Source organism: Mastomys coucha, unplaced genomic scaffold (genome assembly GCF_008632895.1).
Source record: "Mastomys coucha isolate ucsf_1 unplaced genomic scaffold, UCSF_Mcou_1 pScaffold18, whole genome shotgun sequence".
Lineage (NCBI taxonomy): Eukaryota > Metazoa > Chordata > Mammalia > Rodentia > Muridae > Mastomys > Mastomys coucha.
The window spans coordinates 81,153,870-81,171,137 of record NW_022196900.1 but is presented as its reverse complement, the minus strand read 5'-3'; the positions used below and the strand labels follow the sequence as shown (position 1 = coordinate 81,171,137).

The 17,268-nt window shown below is 48.7% G+C and overlaps 2 protein-coding genes across 4 annotated transcripts in view; one reads left to right on the top strand and one right to left on the bottom strand.

Moving 5' to 3' along the window:
* The first annotated feature begins 187 nt into the window (after nt 1–187).
* Nucleotides 188–1,250, top strand: CUNH1orf122 (chromosome unknown C1orf122 homolog). The gene is made up of 2 exons (XM_031378605.1): nt 188–507; nt 770–1,250. The coding sequence occupies exons 1-2, from the start codon at nt 460–462 to the stop codon at nt 863–865; spliced, it is 144 nt and encodes a 47-aa protein (XP_031234465.1). The 5' UTR covers nt 188–459; the 3' UTR covers nt 866–1,250.
* A 4,566-nt stretch (nt 1,251–5,816) lies between these two features.
* Nucleotides 5,817–17,268, bottom strand: part of Mtf1 (metal regulatory transcription factor 1) — a 43,453-nt gene continuing 32,001 nt past the window's right edge. For 2 of the 3 annotated variants that reach the window (XM_031378601.1, XM_031378600.1), the window contains 4 exons: nt 12,723–12,825; nt 11,625–12,223; nt 8,359–8,419; nt 5,817–6,586 (listed from right to left, as the gene is read on the bottom strand). In XM_031378601.1, the coding sequence (XP_031234461.1) occupies nt 6,390–6,586; nt 8,359–8,419; nt 11,625–12,223; nt 12,723–12,825 (960 nt within the window). In that variant the 3' untranslated portion in view covers nt 5,817–6,389. Of the gene's footprint in view, nt 6,587–8,358; nt 8,423–11,624; nt 12,224–12,722; nt 12,826–17,268 lie in introns of all 3 variants that reach the window. The other variant, XM_031378599.1, reaches the window with a different exon arrangement.

The window sequence follows — 17,268 nt, the reverse complement described above, 5'->3', positions numbered from 1 at the left end:
GAACCCGACATCCGGTCCGCGAGGCTCGACCCCGCCTCCGCTCCGGGCAACTTAAAGGGACCGCACCCCCCAGGCGACTTGAAGGAGAACGGTGGGGACGGGGCGGAGCCCGGCTAAGCGGAATCCTCGCGCGGCGCGGGGGCGGACTGCAGAGGGGTGGTGGGTGGGTGGCACGGGTAGCGATGGAGTGGGGCCCCGGCGCAGGCTGGTCACGGGGGTGAGAGCGGGCCCGCGGGGCGGTGGGTTGGGGCCGCGACCTCGCGTCGCCCAGCGCCGGCCCTGACGCCGTCTCTCTCCCCGGGCAGGGAGGCTGCCGGCGTGGACCGTGGGAAGGCGGGGTTGGGGCTCGGCGGGAGGCCACCCCCGCAGCCGCCCCGAGATGAACGCGCCCAGCAGCTGCTGGACGCCGTGGAGCAGCGGCAGCGGCAGCTCCTGGACACCATCGCAGCCTGCGAGGAGATGCTACGGCAGCTGGGCCGCCGGCGCCCGGAACCGGCTGGTGGCGGGGTCAGTGCCCACTCCGGGCTAGGCCTGGGGAGGTGGGGTCTTCCCACTGACTGCACTGGCCAAGCACGCGCCGCCCCGACCCTTCCATCCCCCTGCCCCAAAGGAGGCAGGTGGAAAAGCATCCCCACCGCTTAACTTCTTTGATCAAAGCGAGGATTTGAAAAAGTATGGTACTGTCGAGATGCCAAGTGGCCTATGGGGCCTAAGTTAAGGCCTTTCCTCCAGGCTCATTTTTTTTCTCCCCTTTTTCTGTTCCAACTAGAACGGTTCAGCCAAGTCTGGAGCGTCGCCCCAGCCATCTGTATCCGCCAGAGGTGGCCTTCCAAAGGATGCTGGCGATGGAGCCGCGGAGTCTTGATCATTCCCTAGCCGGGCACCCTGACTTCTGTCCCTTTCCAGGGCCGATGGCTGGACTCTGACCAACTCCCTTCACTAAAAGGGGCCAGTCTTCACTGGCAGTTGCTGGTACTTGGCCCTCAGCCTGGGATGGCAACTCTCCTAGCAGCTGGGTTCACTCCCACGTCGTCCTGGCTGAAGGCAGTACTGTTGCTTTGAAATGTAGCCAACGAACATCCAGTCTTGAGTACTCGGATTCGGGGAGCCAGCAGTGCTGGCCAGAGTGGTCTGGCCTGCTTTGGGGGTTCCAGGTGGTATTACATGTTCATTTCATGCTTTGGGGGCTCTCAGCCCCACAAAAACACTTCAGCAGAGTCTTGATTAAAAGGAAATCTGCAGACCCCTGGTGACTGACCTTTCCTTTCTGTCCCTCCAAGACTTGATGGACGGGAGTGGGAAGAGAGTGCCAACCAGGGACAAGGATGGGAAGTAATGCCACAGGTACTACCAGATTTAAATAAGCATTTAATTAAGGTTTCATTAGTATTTAATATTGCTTTTTCAATTCCAAAAAGTTAAATTTTCACTTCATAGCAGATATTTTAAAGTACAATATCAAGTTTATACAAAATGAGCAATTAAGCAAACACCATTATTTCACATTCTTCAAAAATACAAATTCGTATTTATTCTTTTTTGGGTTGGTTTCTTCCTTTGGAAGTACTGAACCTGTAACGTTTTCATATCGCTCAGTGGAAGTCCGTTGTTCCCATGTTACATTTAAAATAAATTTGATACTTTTACATAATTCAAATAAAACCATTTGGGACCTAAAAACTTGTCACCAAGACCACTGGCCAATGGTTAGTCTGTGTTAGAAAAGAGAAGAGTTTGTGGCCTTTTCTGGCTAGATCTGAGCCAGACAACCAGAAAAGCCTATTTTCCAGCCACCTTCCCCAAACTGCGACAGGGGGAGTTCGCAGGAAAGGGGAAGAGCTACCTGGAACTCCGACTTCAGTGACATTTTCTCCAGAGCACAACAAAAGATGCAGACTGTTGACTTAAACAGCCCTTGGGAAGCCTGAGAACGCCCGAGGCAAGGGCGGGCAAGCTCCTGACTTGGCACCTCGAGGGACATGGGGATATTGCAATAAACACCCTAGATTTTGGTGGGAAAAAGTTTTACGAAAACATCCCCTGTAAAAAAAAAAAAAGTAGAAATTGCATTGAATTGAGAAAGTGACATGACATTATCACCTATTTTTGTCCCAGTAGGCCACCATCCAAGGAGCAGTGTATGGTTTTTAAACACCAGTTCTAGAAAAAGGTTGTACTATAAATATACCTTGACAGATCCAATTTAACTTGCGTTTTCAATGTGGACTGAGAAGCCCTCATGCTGCCAGAACAGTGAGAAATGCCCAGGCTAATGACCAACCTTCCCAAGAGCAGAGGCATAAGAAGCAAGACCCCTTTATCTTTGCCCCAAGAATATGCAAGAAACAGACCAGACCAATCAGAAATATGTATGATCCAGTTTTGTGGCTCATCCCTTCTACCTCAAATAAGAGATGGACAGTTTCCCACCTGTGTCACAGCAAAGCTACTTGCAAACTTCCTCTGTGAAAATCTTGTTTTGGCTGGAGTATATTTAAAATGCCTCTACAGTTGGGAATTTAAGAGTAAATGGGAGCCAGAGAGGGAGGCTGTTAACGGCTTCCTCAATGGATTTGATGAAGTATGGAAATCATTCTGCTTTTGAAGCAACAGAGGTGGTGCAGAGATCCTTCCAGCATATTTCTGATTGGGGTGTGAAAAGGCTGTAAATGCACGAGTAGTGCAGTTCCACAAATCAATACTCTCAGGGACCGGAGAAGCCTTTCCCTTCAATGGATGTGATTACAGATATGAAAGTCTAAAGGTGCCAGGTTTCTACCTAGGAACAACCGACCCTTCCTTTCAGGAATCATTTTGTCATGGGGAAGAGGGGGAAGAGAGAGCAGGGGACCAAGAAGCAGTGAAAGGGGCCTCAACAGTCTGAAGAAAACAGCTGCGGCAGTTCCGCGGAAGGCCTGAGGGGGGCGCCCCGGACACACGGGGAAGGCTTGCATAGATTGAGCAGCTGCTGAGATCTGATATTGGTTTCCTGTGGCCAGCTTCAGCACAGGGCTGATGAAGGGAAGGCCAGGCAGGCCAGGCCAGGGCCACGTGGGATAGCGACTGTCAAGCTACGCATATATTGCACCCAAATAAGTGCTCTTCTTTTTACACCTCAACTTAACTTTTATTCTGAGCAAAAAATAAAACTTTGTGGAAAGTATATATATATATGTATATATACATACACAACAGAAAATTGCAGCAATTGGGTTAAAGATAAAGTAACCTAAAGTGCTTTTTATTTAATTATTTCTTTAAAATATCAAATATGAGGTTCTGCAAATTTGTCCCTCTGGACACATTCAGCATCATACAAAGCCTCAGGAAGAGCTCAGGCACCTCCATGACCCCATCAGCCCCCTGCCTTGACCCGGAAAACAACCTTTTCCCATCTGCTAGCGAAGGGAAGACCGCTGCCTTCTGCCTGGAGGGCTCTCCACACCTCAAGTCCTCTTTCTTGGCACTGTACCATCTTCTTTTGAACCGGAATAAGTCAATAAGTGACATTATTCCTGTGGCCAAACTAGTGCTGCCCAAGGACTGAGCTATCTTCCCTCAGCCTTGCCTCCTGCCTGGGAAAGACCACATTTATAAGGCAATTTGGTGGGACCAACATTGACCACCTCCTAGGTCCACCGGCCTAGTCTCTTGGAAGAGGCTAGACTGGATGTGCTAGTGGTAACCCAAGTATGGCCTACAGGGTGACAGTGGTGATGGCTGTCGTGGAAGGACCTGTCAGAATTCCCTCTTCTTGGCCTTACCCTAAGGTCATTCCCCAGAGAAACCACTCTCTCCATGAAGGGTCCTTGTGGCTCTAGCTTAGCCAGGAGGCTCCCTCTTCTCCAAGGCCCTTGGCATTAGCGGCTGGGCTTGTGGAAGGATGGGGGAAGGACCGCTGGTAAGACATGGCAGAAGTGTCTGTCTACCCTGTATCACACACTGGCGCTCCACAACCACTGACTGTAAGCAGAGCCCTCAACTTTCCAAAAGCTCTTTGCATCTGACAGTCTCTTTTGTGTTCTAAAATCACTTAACTCCTTCACCTATGAACACTTCAGCCACAACACTGCTCCAATGTTTCTTCCCCACCCCAGCTGTGGAGGGTGAAAAGCCAATGACCTAGGAATGGACTGTTAAGAGCGCAGCCCTAGCTAGCCAAGAAGCCATATTTAAACCATGAAAACCTTCCATACATCCTCCCTAGGCTCCTGTTTCCTATGTTAGCGCCCAGCAAACCAGATTCCTAGGTCATCACAGGCAGAGTAAGTGGGAGGGCCGTTACTACCCCCTGATACAAGCTCACTTTGGGGTCCCACTCACTGCTCTCCTCAGAGGTTATAAAGAAGAGTGAGGACCCAAGTGCAAAGCTTCCTGTGAGCGCAAGTCCTAGAGACAGCCAGGGACAACCTACACCCAAGCAGCCAGTTCCTTGGAAGGAATACCGCTGTGACAACAAGGGCTCTTCCCACCTTGTGGACATCTGCTGAGGTCTATGGTTGCCCAAACCCATCAGCCTTTTTGTTGGGGTGGGGTGGGGAGGTGGAGAACATCAGGAGTTCACACTCCTGGTCCAGTCCAGGAATGGGAGAGATCAGCTGCTTGAACCTGTGCCTTATCTCCTCAGTACTGTTGCCATGACCCTCTTGGCCAATTATCCCTAAATGTCTTGCCTAAAGACAAGGGTCACCATCCTGGCTGGCTCTGAGGAAAGGCCCAGACTGCATGAGGGCCTCTGGTTGTCCTGTTTGGGCACCAGACTCTCTGCTCCTTGCAGGAGGCAGAGGCCTCCTCCAGTCCCCAGACCCAGCTACCTTCTGAGCTTGCCAAGTGCTGATGGCCACAGTAAATCGCCAAAGGACAGCCACACCCCATTCTCCTTTAGATTGTACTTATGTTTGAAGAGGCAATAACCTGGAGCCAAAGGCAAGGAGATGGGTATAATTCTATACACTAATAAAAAAAAATCCTGTAACACAACTCAATAAAACATTCCAAATGAGGTAAACTGACTGCAAGCTTCAGGCTTTTTGGTGGAAGGGGAATTTTTTTGTTTTACCCTGAGTAGAATATCATCATTTTAGGTTTTCATTCCTTTTTGTTTAGAGATCACACCCTCCTTTACACTGTATGAGGCTGTATGCAAATCTGAGAGATGTGAGAAATGCAGATGGGAGAGGATAACCAAAAGCCTGGCTAAACTGGGTACCAGAATGCCTGCCGACCACCTGCTGCCTCATCTGCACCTTCTCTGAAAAGCAGCCCTTCTGCTCTGAGGAAACAAATACCATCAAAGGCAGGAAGACCCTGGCAGCCACTGGCCATAAAGCCTCTGGTTCACTTTAGAATAAAATAGGGCGCTTCCTTAGAAGAGATGAACACCAAGCCTCAAGCACTGACAAGCACTGAGAAATGGAAAGAGCCAAGAAGGCAAGGCCTGTGGCTGTGCTAGACATAGCTCTAAGCTCTAGCACATTATCAACAGCACTGTCAGCACCTGCCTCAGGGCCCTGCAGAACATCTTCACTATGGCCAGGCAGCCTGCAGCTGCCTGCTAGGATTTTGAGCAGGATACAGGGCGGGCTCCTCTGCATCTACTCTAAGCTCCACAGAAACCAAACACCAACAACAAAGCAACTCACCCTGTCTAACACAGCTCTCACCTGCCCTTGCCACTACCCGATTTCACAGAGCAGTGGTCTGGCCCTCCAGGTGCTGCCTCAGATTAAAAACACAGAAGAGGAGCTTTACTTGGCACAATGAACTCTCCTGCCCAATCCACAATGACCCCAGTGCAAATGATGGGCAGTACCAAATTGATGGAAACCACACCCTTTCATTTAGAACTTTTATGCATACAAGTAACCTTAATTTCCAAGTTCACATAACAATAAGCAAAAGTGACATACAGTGCAGCCAGACAGTTCACTTATAACTTAGCTTTTTTTTTTCTTTTTTTGTTTTTTGTTTTTTTGTTTTTTTCCTCCAAAGATCAGTTCCTTAAAATGGATGTTCCTGGGATATGAGTAAAGAAAATACGTCTGAAAGGTGAGCTTTCAGATGGCAGATTTCTTCATCCTTCCAATTTCTGACCCCATGACGGCAGCATCACACCCGGTACTTCCTGCTCACCCTGTTCCTGGAGGGGTGTGCACCCAGGCCCTTCCCCTGGAGAAGCTGCTGGCCAGGCTCTTTCCTCTACCCCTGCAGTAGTGCTTCACTGTGAACCGGATTGGACAGGGTGTCCAGGCTCTGGAGGGACAGGAACTCTGACACATCCATGGCACTTAACATTTCGGAGGGTCTGAGGAGCCTCAGCCTGTATGCTTTGCTCACAGGAAGAGGGTCCGATGGAGGAGGATGAGGGGGGGCAGGGATGAGGGAGAAGTCTAGGGTGGCAGTTGCAGGCTGGGCCCATCAGGAGGCTGGGGGTTCGGCTCTGGAGGGGGTGGGGAAGAACATCCCTTTCTCCGGCCGGCCGCCCGCTCCTTCGCAGAGTCCCGGCACGCACACTGACACTGACAGGCCTCCTCTTGTTTGATGATGATCACAGGAACACTGAGGCCAATCTGCTGAACTGAGCTCCCTGTGAGAGAGGCGAGAGAGACTGCTCTTCAAGTGGCCAGGAACAGGCATGAGGGGCAGGGGAGAAAGGACTGGGGAGAACCGAGTGCTGGGAGGCAGGCATGACAGGTAGGAAAGACACCATGCTTTTGGGTTTTGTTATGCTTTAAACTGGTCCCTGGGTTCTTTCTCATAGAGAAAGCCTGTGAAGATTCTCCCATCCAACGTGATGCTTCCTTCTTAGAAGCGCCACCCACATAATCTAGACGCACCCTGTCCCTCTGTGGCTCGCCTGTGCAGCCACAGCAGACACCACCCTTCTCCTCTTCATACTCTGGGCTCTTCCTTTTGCTTAAATTATCAAGCAGACAGTGCCCACACCTATCAAGGACCAGCTGGCTCCCTGCTCTCTTCTGCCCCAGGGGGTGGCCCCTGCAGGCTGTACAAGTAATTGACAGGCAGTCCTGAGCACCAGGCACATGCACACAGCATTGCTGCTTGTATTCCACACACACACACACACCCGCCACACAGCATAGGACCTGCTCAGACCCCAGCTCCTGAGGTCATTGCACTTCTCTATGTGGCTCATGTTTGACGTGTCAGTGATGTCGAGTGATCTCCTCCCCAGCATGTGTGCCCATTCGTATCTATTCTTATTTCACCCTCACGTGTGTCACACACACATATATGCTCTGTCCTCAGCCAGGTTCTGTGTACAACAGAGCTGAAGGCTAGTAAGAGGTCACAGAGTGGGAATGAGGTGGTCAGAGGGCTTCCTACAGGTTCATTTATGACCTTTGGGAGTCAATGAATCCCTTTGGGCCCCCATTGCTTTCCAAGACAAAGTCTCTCTACATAGCCCTGGTTGTCCAGGAACTCACTCTGTAGACCAGACTGGCCTCAAACTCACAGAGATCTGTTGACCTCTGCCTCGTGAGTGCACATGGCATCACTGCCCAGCCCCCCTTAATTATTCCAGTTTGCCTGGCACTGCAGGATTTTACCAGACCGACCTAGAAGTCACTATGCAACCCAGGCTAACCTGGGACTCAAGAGCTAAATTCTCTCAATGATCCTGGCTGTAGCCCCACAGAGCTGGCAGTACAGGCAAGCACCACCACATCTGCTTTCAGGTCTAATACATAAAAAGAAAAAGTTTCAAGTGAAAGTTCTGGAGCTGGGCAGTGGTGGCACACGCCTTTAATCCCAGCACTTGGGAGGCAGAGGCAGGCGGATTTCTGAGTTCGAGGCCAGCCTGGTATACAGAGTGAGTTCCAGGATAGCCAGGGATACACAGAGAAACCTTGTCTTGAAAAACAAGCACATAAACAAACAAACAAACAAACAAACAAACAAGAAAGTTCTGGCTGGGGCTACAGCTCAGTGGTAGACAACTTGACTCACACGTGTGAGTTTCTGGGTTCAATCCTCAGTACCAGTAAAAAAGAAAAGGGGCAGGCAGGTGGAGCTGGGTCCTTTTCCGCTGTTTCTGACCCAGATGCTGCTGCTGACTGTAATTAGACAAGAGCCCCGAGAGTCCACTGCCCTCCTAGGTCTTAACTGGGATTTAGCCTACTCCCCCTAGTTCTGCTTACACTATCTATCCAAGGGGAAACCTTTGGACAACATAAAGGATCGAGCCCACATTTTCACCAGCTGCATGCTGGCTTCTGGTCACCGTGAGAACATGGGCTACTCAGTGAAATCTGGAGTGTCAACTAAAAAATTAACAAGTGAAGCAAGGTCAGAGAGGCCATAGACCTTCCTTTACAGCTGATGCGGATTCCATACCTGTGCTGCTGGCCACGGGTACTGCGGTGGTGAAGTACACCTGCTCCACTTTCGATGCCTGCTGCTGAAGGAAACAACAAAATCACATCACCCGCCACTCCAAAAGGGCAGTCATCCAGCTCCAAAGCCCCCAGCTGTACTGTTCACCCAAGAAGACAGAAACCCTCAGAGTTCCGGCTTCTTGTTTGTGCACTGACTGATATGAGGTCACTGCCTTGTTTGGCATTCCATGCTGACATTATAGCTAGCTTTGTCCCTGTTACTTCGCTGCCTCCCAGTTGCCTCCCAGCTGCCTAAACCAGTGGACTGTATGTGTCCAGGGACCCCTTCAAGGTTGATTTTTTTAAACAGTGGCCTTCTCAGAGGGCGGTCTGGGCTGGTTTTGTCTGCCCTGATTATCTGGTGACAGCTGTAATGTTCCTTTTCCCCTCAGGGTCTAGAGTGCTCACCCAGGGGAGCCTAAGGTTATATCCATCCCGACACAGCACTCCAAGGCTCAGAACAGTCTCACTGTGGGTCTCAGGACTTGGCTAAACCAGATTCATGTCCAGTTATTTGGACTTTGTCATTTGTTTTTGTTTTGTCTTTTGAGACAAGTTCTCACTATGTAACCCAGGCTGGCATGAATTTCTGATACACCTGCCTCTACATCCAAGCTGAGATCATAGGCAAGTGATTTAACTTAGTAGAACCACGGTTCCCATTAAAAGCTGGGGTGATGACAGAAGAGCCTCTCAAAGGACTCTGAACATGAATGAGCTGGTACAGAACACTCAGCTTTGAGCAGCCAGTAGATATCAGCCTTTGTATTGTTACTATAAAGACCATAAATTGTGCACAGGCATACAGTACTCATGAGGCTAAGGCTAGAAGCTCAAGACCAGCCCTGGCTACATAGTGAGTTTGAGATCAGACCTAATGCAAGATGTCCTCATCTCAAAAAAATGAAACAAACCAACAACAACAACAACAACAAAAAAAAAAAACAACAACCAAAAAGTCCCAAACAAACAAACTTGTATTAGAATTCCAATTTACTTCCTATTAAAGGGTTTCTAGGGGTTGGAGAGATGGTTCAACACTTAAGAGCACTGGTTGTTCTTCCAGAGGACCAGAGTTCAATTCCCAGCATCTACATAGCAGCCTTATCTCTAGCTCCAGGGGACCCAGTGCCATCTGCTGGCCTCCAAAGGTGCTGCACACATGTGGTACACAGCTATACATGCAAGCAAAACACCCATTCACATAAAAAATATTAATATTTCTGTATTCTTCAAGTCTTGTCTTAAAGAGACATCCTTTTTTGTTTGTTCGTTTTTGAGACAGGTTCTCTCTGTGTAGCCCTGGCTGTCCTTAAACTCAGAGAGATCCGCCTGCCTCTGCCTCCCAAGTACTGAGATTAAAGTCCTGCACCATCTCCAGGCTCTAGGCAGTCCTCCTTCCTTCCCTCTTCCTCCTTCCTTCCTTCTTTCCTCTATCTCTTTTTCTTTCTTTCCTATTTAAAGCACACAAAATGTGCTGGATGAGTTTGGGAAGAATTATGATTTCTGGATAAGAAAGATAGACAGAACTATAAAACGAACTGATGCAAAGTTGCTGAGTGTAGCAGACTGGGATAGAATACTGGAAAGACTATTCCAGTGACCTCAACCATCCAACAGGGAAACAAGCTGCCTTCACAGGTGGCTGTCCAGCCATTTCCAAACTGTGGTTCCAGTTTGTTTAAAGCCAGGGCTCAGGACCACTTGATCTGTGTGGTTGTGCAAGCCTCTGAGGGGCTGAACTCTCTAATAGAAGCACAGCTCTAGGGGACGGCCTGCCTATTTTCAAACCTCAACTTTGTCTTGTATGGGCCAGTCACCCTATTATGGCTTTTGAGGGCACTAGGCTGGCATGGGGTGGACAGACATACAGATAACACATTCATATACAAAATTTAAATCTGAAAAAAAAAAAATTAAAAAACCGCTGGCAAGATAGCTTAGTGGAGCCAGGCCTGGTAACCCAGGCTTTTTTATCCCAGCACTCAGGAAGTAGAGGCAGGCAGTTCTCTGTGAGTTTTACACCAGCCTGGGCTACAGAGTGATTTCCAGGACAGCCAGGGCTCTGTAGAGAGACCCTATCTCAAAACAAAACAAAACAAAAACTAGCAGGTACAGACAACAGCCACCAAGAGATGTCTCCCCAAGAACTGTGCTCCACACATGCCACGGCACGCCGTGTTCCTCCTCTCAAAACCAAGAAGCATCCTAAGAAATGCATAGACATCCCTTTTACAGAAGGTAAGAGCTCCACAGAAGGGCTTTGCTTGGTTTTATTGCTGGTATTATTAGGCTCTTTACCAGTTCATAGTATTTTAGTCTCCTTACTTGATGTACATCTTAAAGTAAATCACACTTCAAGGACACGGTAACTAAGTCATTTCCAGAGTCATCAAGAACAAATTCTTAGAAAAGTATCCTGGGGCCTGGATGTGCTCAGTGGTGGGGTGCCAGCACAGCATGTGTGTGGCAATGCATGGGTCTGCTCCCTTGAAAGGAGAGTCCAACCTTCTGATGTTATAAGGTGAATGTTGTGATCTGCTAATGTTGATCCAAAGCCAGTGCTCTCCTGGGACACATGCTACCCTCAGGCCACAGGCTGGGCATGCCTGTATGACACTACATGATGGGATTAGCTTCAAAGGGAATATTCGTTAGGTAAACTTTAAAGTTGTTTTTCTTTGTCTTTATCTGAGATACATCTATTCCCCTGGATCTGCAATACTTTATTGGGGAAAAGAGCTACATGGATACATGTGTTTTTGTTTTTGTTTTTGTTTTTGGTTTTTCAAGACAGGGTTTCTCTGTATAGCCCTGGCTGTCCTGGAGCTCACTTTGTAGACCAGGCTGGCCTCGAACTCAGAAATCTGTCTGCCTCTGCCTCCCAAGTGCTGGGATTAAAGGCGTGTGCCACCACCACCCAGCTATGGATACATGTTTTAAGGCAGACACGCTAGCCATTTCCCTTTTGAAATAAAAGATGAAGGTTGGGGATACACTCAGTGGTACATTACTTGCCTAGCATGTGTGAAGCCCTAGTTTCAATTCAGAGTACTGCTAGAAGGGAAGAAGGAAGGAAGGAAGGAAGGAAGGAAGGAAGGAAGGAAAGAGAAGGAAAGGGAAGAGAAGGAAGGGAGGAAGGGAGGAAGAGAGGAAGGATGGAAGAGGAGACATGTCCTCTATATGCATGTCACCCCACTGGGTGTGCTTAAGAGTAATACTTACAATTTGTTCTTGGTTTTGTGGAGAACTGGTGGCACCGTTCAATATCCACTGTAAGTTCTGCTCTCCCATGACTAGGCTGGACTGCAGGATTGCCGTGTTAGGAGTTGGGGTGATGGTTATGGTGGGATTATTAGTTAGGACAGAGTTGGCACCCAGGGGCAGAGTCTGGACCATAGCAGGCAGGGGCTCAGTAGTACTTTGTGGAGGGGCTGGTGCTGCCACGGCTGATGCCACTGTTGCTGCTGATGCAGGAGCTCCAGCAACAACAGAAAGTCCTGGTACGATGGTCTGGGGTGGCGCCTGGGGGTGCGGAAGAAACTCTTGATGATTAGCAGCAAACTGTGTGCTGTGGGGAACAGGCACTTCTGGAGGTTGTAAGAGAGCAGGGGGGCTGCCAAATGCAGCTGGCTGGGAACCAGGTCCTAGTGAGGGAGCAGGTGGAGGAGCGGACGGAGCTGTGGCTGGTAGCAGAGGCTGGGTTGGCTCGGAGATGCCAGGCTGCAGTACGAGTGGAAGAGATAAAGATGCTGAATTTCCTGCAGGGGGTGGGACATCACTGATGGCCTCTGCATCACCATTAAAACTGTCAATCAAGGCAGCTGTCAAAGGAAAGAAGAAACATGTATCCACATCTCAAGCCTTAGAGGTGCCACAGAGAGACAGTCTTTATAGGCCAATCACGTCACTGCTAGCTGGCCTGTGGCACACTTCACTGCCTGCCTCCTGCTCTCTTTCCTGCCTTAGGTCCAAGTGCCAGGCTTCCTAATCATACACATTTGACAGACAGCAAACTTAACCATAACAAAAGTGTCATATTGTTCTTCTGCAAAGAGAGGAGGCAAGCTTGTTGGCGCAGTTAGTCAGGAGACAATCTGGCCATGGAAAGCTGGCTGCACAGACATTCTAGCACAGTGTTATCTACACGTACAAGAAGCCTCATTTGTGGGTCTCATCCACTCGTGAACAAAGCAGCACACTAGGAGGAGGAAAGGCCACAGCTCCTGCAGCCTTTTTTATAAAGTCAACAAGAGACTGAAAAGGCCGCCTTCCTTGAGTGTCACAGGGTTGGAAATGGGTGGACTGAAAAGTGAAGCACACCTGTCTGCAGAGGGTCATCCTGAATCGCAGAGTCGTCGGAATTCTGGAACATTGATTCAAAGATGATTGCTGGTGAAATTGTGCTGAGGTCCTGGTCCTGTGTCTGACAGGGAGAGAGCTGTGAGATTTGCCATCCCAACAAAGTCCTCCCTTTGAAGAACACACACAAGTGGCGGAACCAGAATGACTGTTTGATAGGATTCCTGCCTCTAGCTTGTTTGTAGGTCCTGGAGACTCACCCAGGGCCCTGCACACCTCAGGCAAGCCTTCTACTCCCAATGTACATCCCCAGGACACACACTCATTCATTCTCTCTCTCTCTCTCTCTCTCTCTCTCTCTCTCTCTCTCTCTCTCTCTCTCTCTCTCTCTCTCTGTTTTTTTTTTTAACTTTGAGACAGGGTCTCATTCAATTGCTCAGGTTGGTCCTGAACTAGCTGATCCTACTGCCTTGGTCTTTGTACACTGGGACCACGGGTGTGTGAGCCATCATGGCCAGCATTTCTCTGTCTCCACCTTCTGCAAAGGAACACCTGTCCCTGAGACTGAGACATGAAGAATGGTGGCTCTGACCTGCAGGCTGATGCCCAGTCTTTATCTAAAGTTCTGCTGGAATGCAGACATGTGCACAGAAATGCCGTTTTCACAATCCAACTGCAGGAACAAGTGGCTGTGACAGGGCCTACAGGCCCCACAAAGCCTGAAATGGCATTTAAGAGGAGGGGACTTGGGAGGAGGAGGAGGAGGCTTGGGAGGAGGGTGCACCCTAGATCCGTGTGGTGCTAGCAGTCATTTATAACTCTAGTTCCAGGGGACTGAACACCCTTCTGGCCCCCATGGGCTATAGCCATGCAGTGTGCAAGCAAAACACTCATGTACACAATAATAAATCTAAATCTTATAAACCCTGTTTAAAAGATCAAATCCATAAAACAAATGAGATTGTAGTCTGTACATTATTGCTGTAATTTGCATCATAGAAACTCATATTAATTAAGCCAAAGTGATTCCTTCTTTAAAAAGAGAATGAAACTCATGCTAGGGCTTAATCCCCATAAAGCTTAGGCCAGAGAGGGTCAGCTAAGGCCACCAACAGTGAGGCCTAGCACTGGCTGCTACTGGCTTCCTCAAGAGAGAAGAGGCTAGGCATGGCAGCAGAAGCCTTTAAGCACTTGGGTAGCAGAGATGCGTGAATCTTTGTCAGTTCCAGACTGGCCTGTGCTAAAAATCAAAGAAGGAAGGAAAGAGACCAGGACACTCATACTCAACCTTCCTGCCAGGAAGCCACCACCAAAGCACACACCTGTCATCCAGGATACCAGAGTTTTCAACAAGGAGACAGAAAGGTCAAGGCCAGCCCAAGTGTAGCCTGGGCTACATGTGGAGGATCTTGTCCCCCAAAATAAGGAAGTCGAGTTAAGGGCTTAATCTGTAACGTGCTTACCATGCAAGCAGAGGACCTGAGTTTGGATGCCTAGTGCCCACACCCCCACAAAATGAATAAATACAAGCATGATAACAGTAAAAGGCAGACATAGAGTTGCACGCCTACATTCCCAGCACTGGGGAGGCAGAGACAGGAAGATTCCTGAGGCCCACGGACCAGTCTAGTCACAATGGTGAGCTCTGGGTTCAATAAGAGACTCTGTCCCCACAACTAAAGTAGAGAGCAATGGAGGAAGGCACCTGATAATGACCCTGACCCACACCAGCATCAATGAGGTCGATCGATCATATACCTTCACACACAGAAACACACACATCCAGCTCATCAGCTTTGGGCTTCCAGGGCTGAGGCAAAGCAAGCGTCTTTTCTGTAAAACTGTGGTACTACACTGTCAGCACAGAGAACAGACTGAGATCATCATTTCCCTACAGTTTGCCCCTCTCATGCAGTAGTGACATTATCTCCCAAGGTTGTTAGTATGACATTGTAATGTGCCACAGTAAGAACTCAAACATAAAACCTAAGTGACAAAAATCCGTGAAAACCTTGTACTTAACAAATGCCATAAGCTAAAGGCATTTAGAGATGGCTGGAAAGACGGCTTGGTGGTTAAGAGCACACAATGTGCTTGCAGAACTCAGTCCCCAGTACCCATGGTCACAACCACTTGGACCTCCAACTTCAGAGGAATGACTCTGGCTTCCACAGGTATCTGCATATACCTCATGCCCCGCCCCCCACACACAATTTAACAAAAATGAGAGAAAGCTTTAATTCTCCTGACTGCAGTTCACAACCATCTCAGAATTCTATGTGCCAATAAAAGTTCAGGAAAGCAAGAGAAAGTAGGGTAACAGCAGGATGGGACAGCTGTGACACCCTGGAGTGGATGTGCCCCAGCTGGCTAAAGGCTTCAGTCAAATGCATCCTGGAACAGTGCAAGCCAGAGACTCCCAAAGTTAAAGTGGTGGTTAAAATAAAGGGTTTTTTGTTTGTTTGTTTGTTTATTTGTTTGTTTGTTTTTCTCGAGAAAGGGTTTCTCTGTGTATCCTTGGCTATCCTGGAATTCACTCTGTAGACCAGGCTAGCCTTGAACTCAGAGATTTGCCTGTCTCTGCCTCCAAACTGCTAAAATTAAAGGTATGCTCCATCATTTTCTGGCTAAAATATTTTATGTGAACTGCAAATGAAAGTAATTGAAAGCAATCTATCCAGGAACAGTGGCTCTTGTCTGTAGTCACCAATCCTGGAGGCTGAGGAGGAGCAGGACTGTTAATGCTGGCCTGGGCTACAGAGTGAGATCCTGTCACAAAAGCACAAACTTAAAAATGCGTGGGGAGCCGGGCAGTGGGGGCGCACACCTTTAATCCCAGCACTTGGGAGGCAGAGACAGGTAGGTTTCTGAGTTCGAGGACAGCCAGGGCTATACAGAGAAACCTTGTTTTGAAAAAAAAAAAGAGAGGGGAAGAAGGAGGGAAGGAAGAAGACAAAGAGAGAATCTGAGGGTGGCTCAGTGGATGAAGGAACGTGCCACCCAAGTGTGGAGACCTGAGTCTGAATATGCAGAAGGCTACAGAGAGCAGCATGAGCCTATGCAATTCTAGCTTTTTGAAGCCAGAGACACAGGAGACAAAATCCCCAGCTCAGGGACTAGCAAGCCTGATGGAAACAGAACAAAGAGACTCCACCTCAAAGTAACACAGAAGGTGAGCATCAGCAACTCAGACTGTGCTCTGACCTGTGCACAGTGGCACCAAGTGTTCTAATTGATCTGAGTGGTGAGATCACAGAATAAGGGAGGGAGGGGGATGGGTAAGGAGAGAGGGAAATGGGTTGGGGAGGGAATGGATGGATGATGGAACAAGAGCTCTGTATAAGAAGGGTTTTGTGGCTCAAGCCTGTAATTCCAGAACTCTGATAGGAGGATCACTGTGAGTTTGATGCCAGCTTGAACTGACTATAGAGCCAGATCCTGTTTTAAAGAAGGTATTGTATAATAAATCAAGTTTTTTGTTCTGTTCTTGTTTCCAGAGGACTGAATTCATTGTACAGCTCTAGCTGGCCACCATATAAATCAACCTCACACTTGTGGCAATCAATCCTCCTGCCTCTGCCACCCAAGAGCTGGGAGTACAGGTGTACACACAGGACTACAATTAATTTCTTAAATTAAGTGCTCCAAGAGAAAAGGCAAATGGAAGCAAGCATGTAATCCCAAGCATAAAGGCCAAGCCAGGAGAAACTTCTGTCTGTGCTGGTGCCACAGCCTGATGCCTCACAGTATAGTACATGTCCCCCTGTGCATGGACAAAGCCTGATGCCTCACACTATGGTACATGTCCCCCTGTGCATGGACAAAGCATCTCAATAAAGGTTCCAAAACAGAAAGGAGGAAAGAGGGAGACAGGAAAGAAGGAACAAGGGAGGAAGGGCAGGTGGTGAAGCCCCTGCCAGGCTTCAGTGCACAGCCCCTGACTGCAGAAGTAATGGGAATGACTCTCCAAAACAGAGGTGAAGGCAGGCTGAGCTCTGGGTCAGTGTAGGAAAAACAGCCAGTTATCCAGGTCCAGATGAGTCCAGCAACCAAAAGGCCCAGCCTGGTGGATCCAGCCCCTTCTCAAAAGGTTGGAACAAATCAAGTTCATTTCTAGGACACATTTACACAGACACCCCTACAACAATAATCTCATACAGATTTACTACTTGATAGTACCAAGTCCCCATTACTAAGAAACATCACATTGGTCCTATTGCTTTAAGGACTGTGTCCTTGGCTTGAAAGACTAAAAAACTCTTTCCAAATATGGGATAAACGCTGGGTGTCAGGAGCATAACAGTTAGACAAGGGGACAGGATTCTTCTTGACAAAGATAACTATGCTGGAAATGACCTCACTTTTCACAAACTCCTTATGGTTCCCATCTATCAGGTATCCTCCCTGGTGGCCTCAGAGCTCCTGAAATCTAAGTCTTATGTCATGGTCCTGGGAAGCATGGACTTCTCTGCCATGTAATACAGATGGCCCTGTGGGAAAGGAGGCTGCTCATGCAGCTCTGAGGTTCTTTCTTAGTTCATCCCCAGAACCCAAGCGCCCTCTGACT

Coding starts and splice junctions, on each gene's coding strand:
- CUNH1orf122 (XM_031378605.1), top strand. CDS start 460: ATGCTACGGCAGCTGGGCCGCCGGCGCCCGGAACCGGCTGGTGGCGGG. Junction 508..769: donor CGGAACCGGCTGGTGGCGGG/GTCAGTGCCCAC, acceptor TGTTCCAACTAG/AACGGTTCAGCCAAGTCTGG.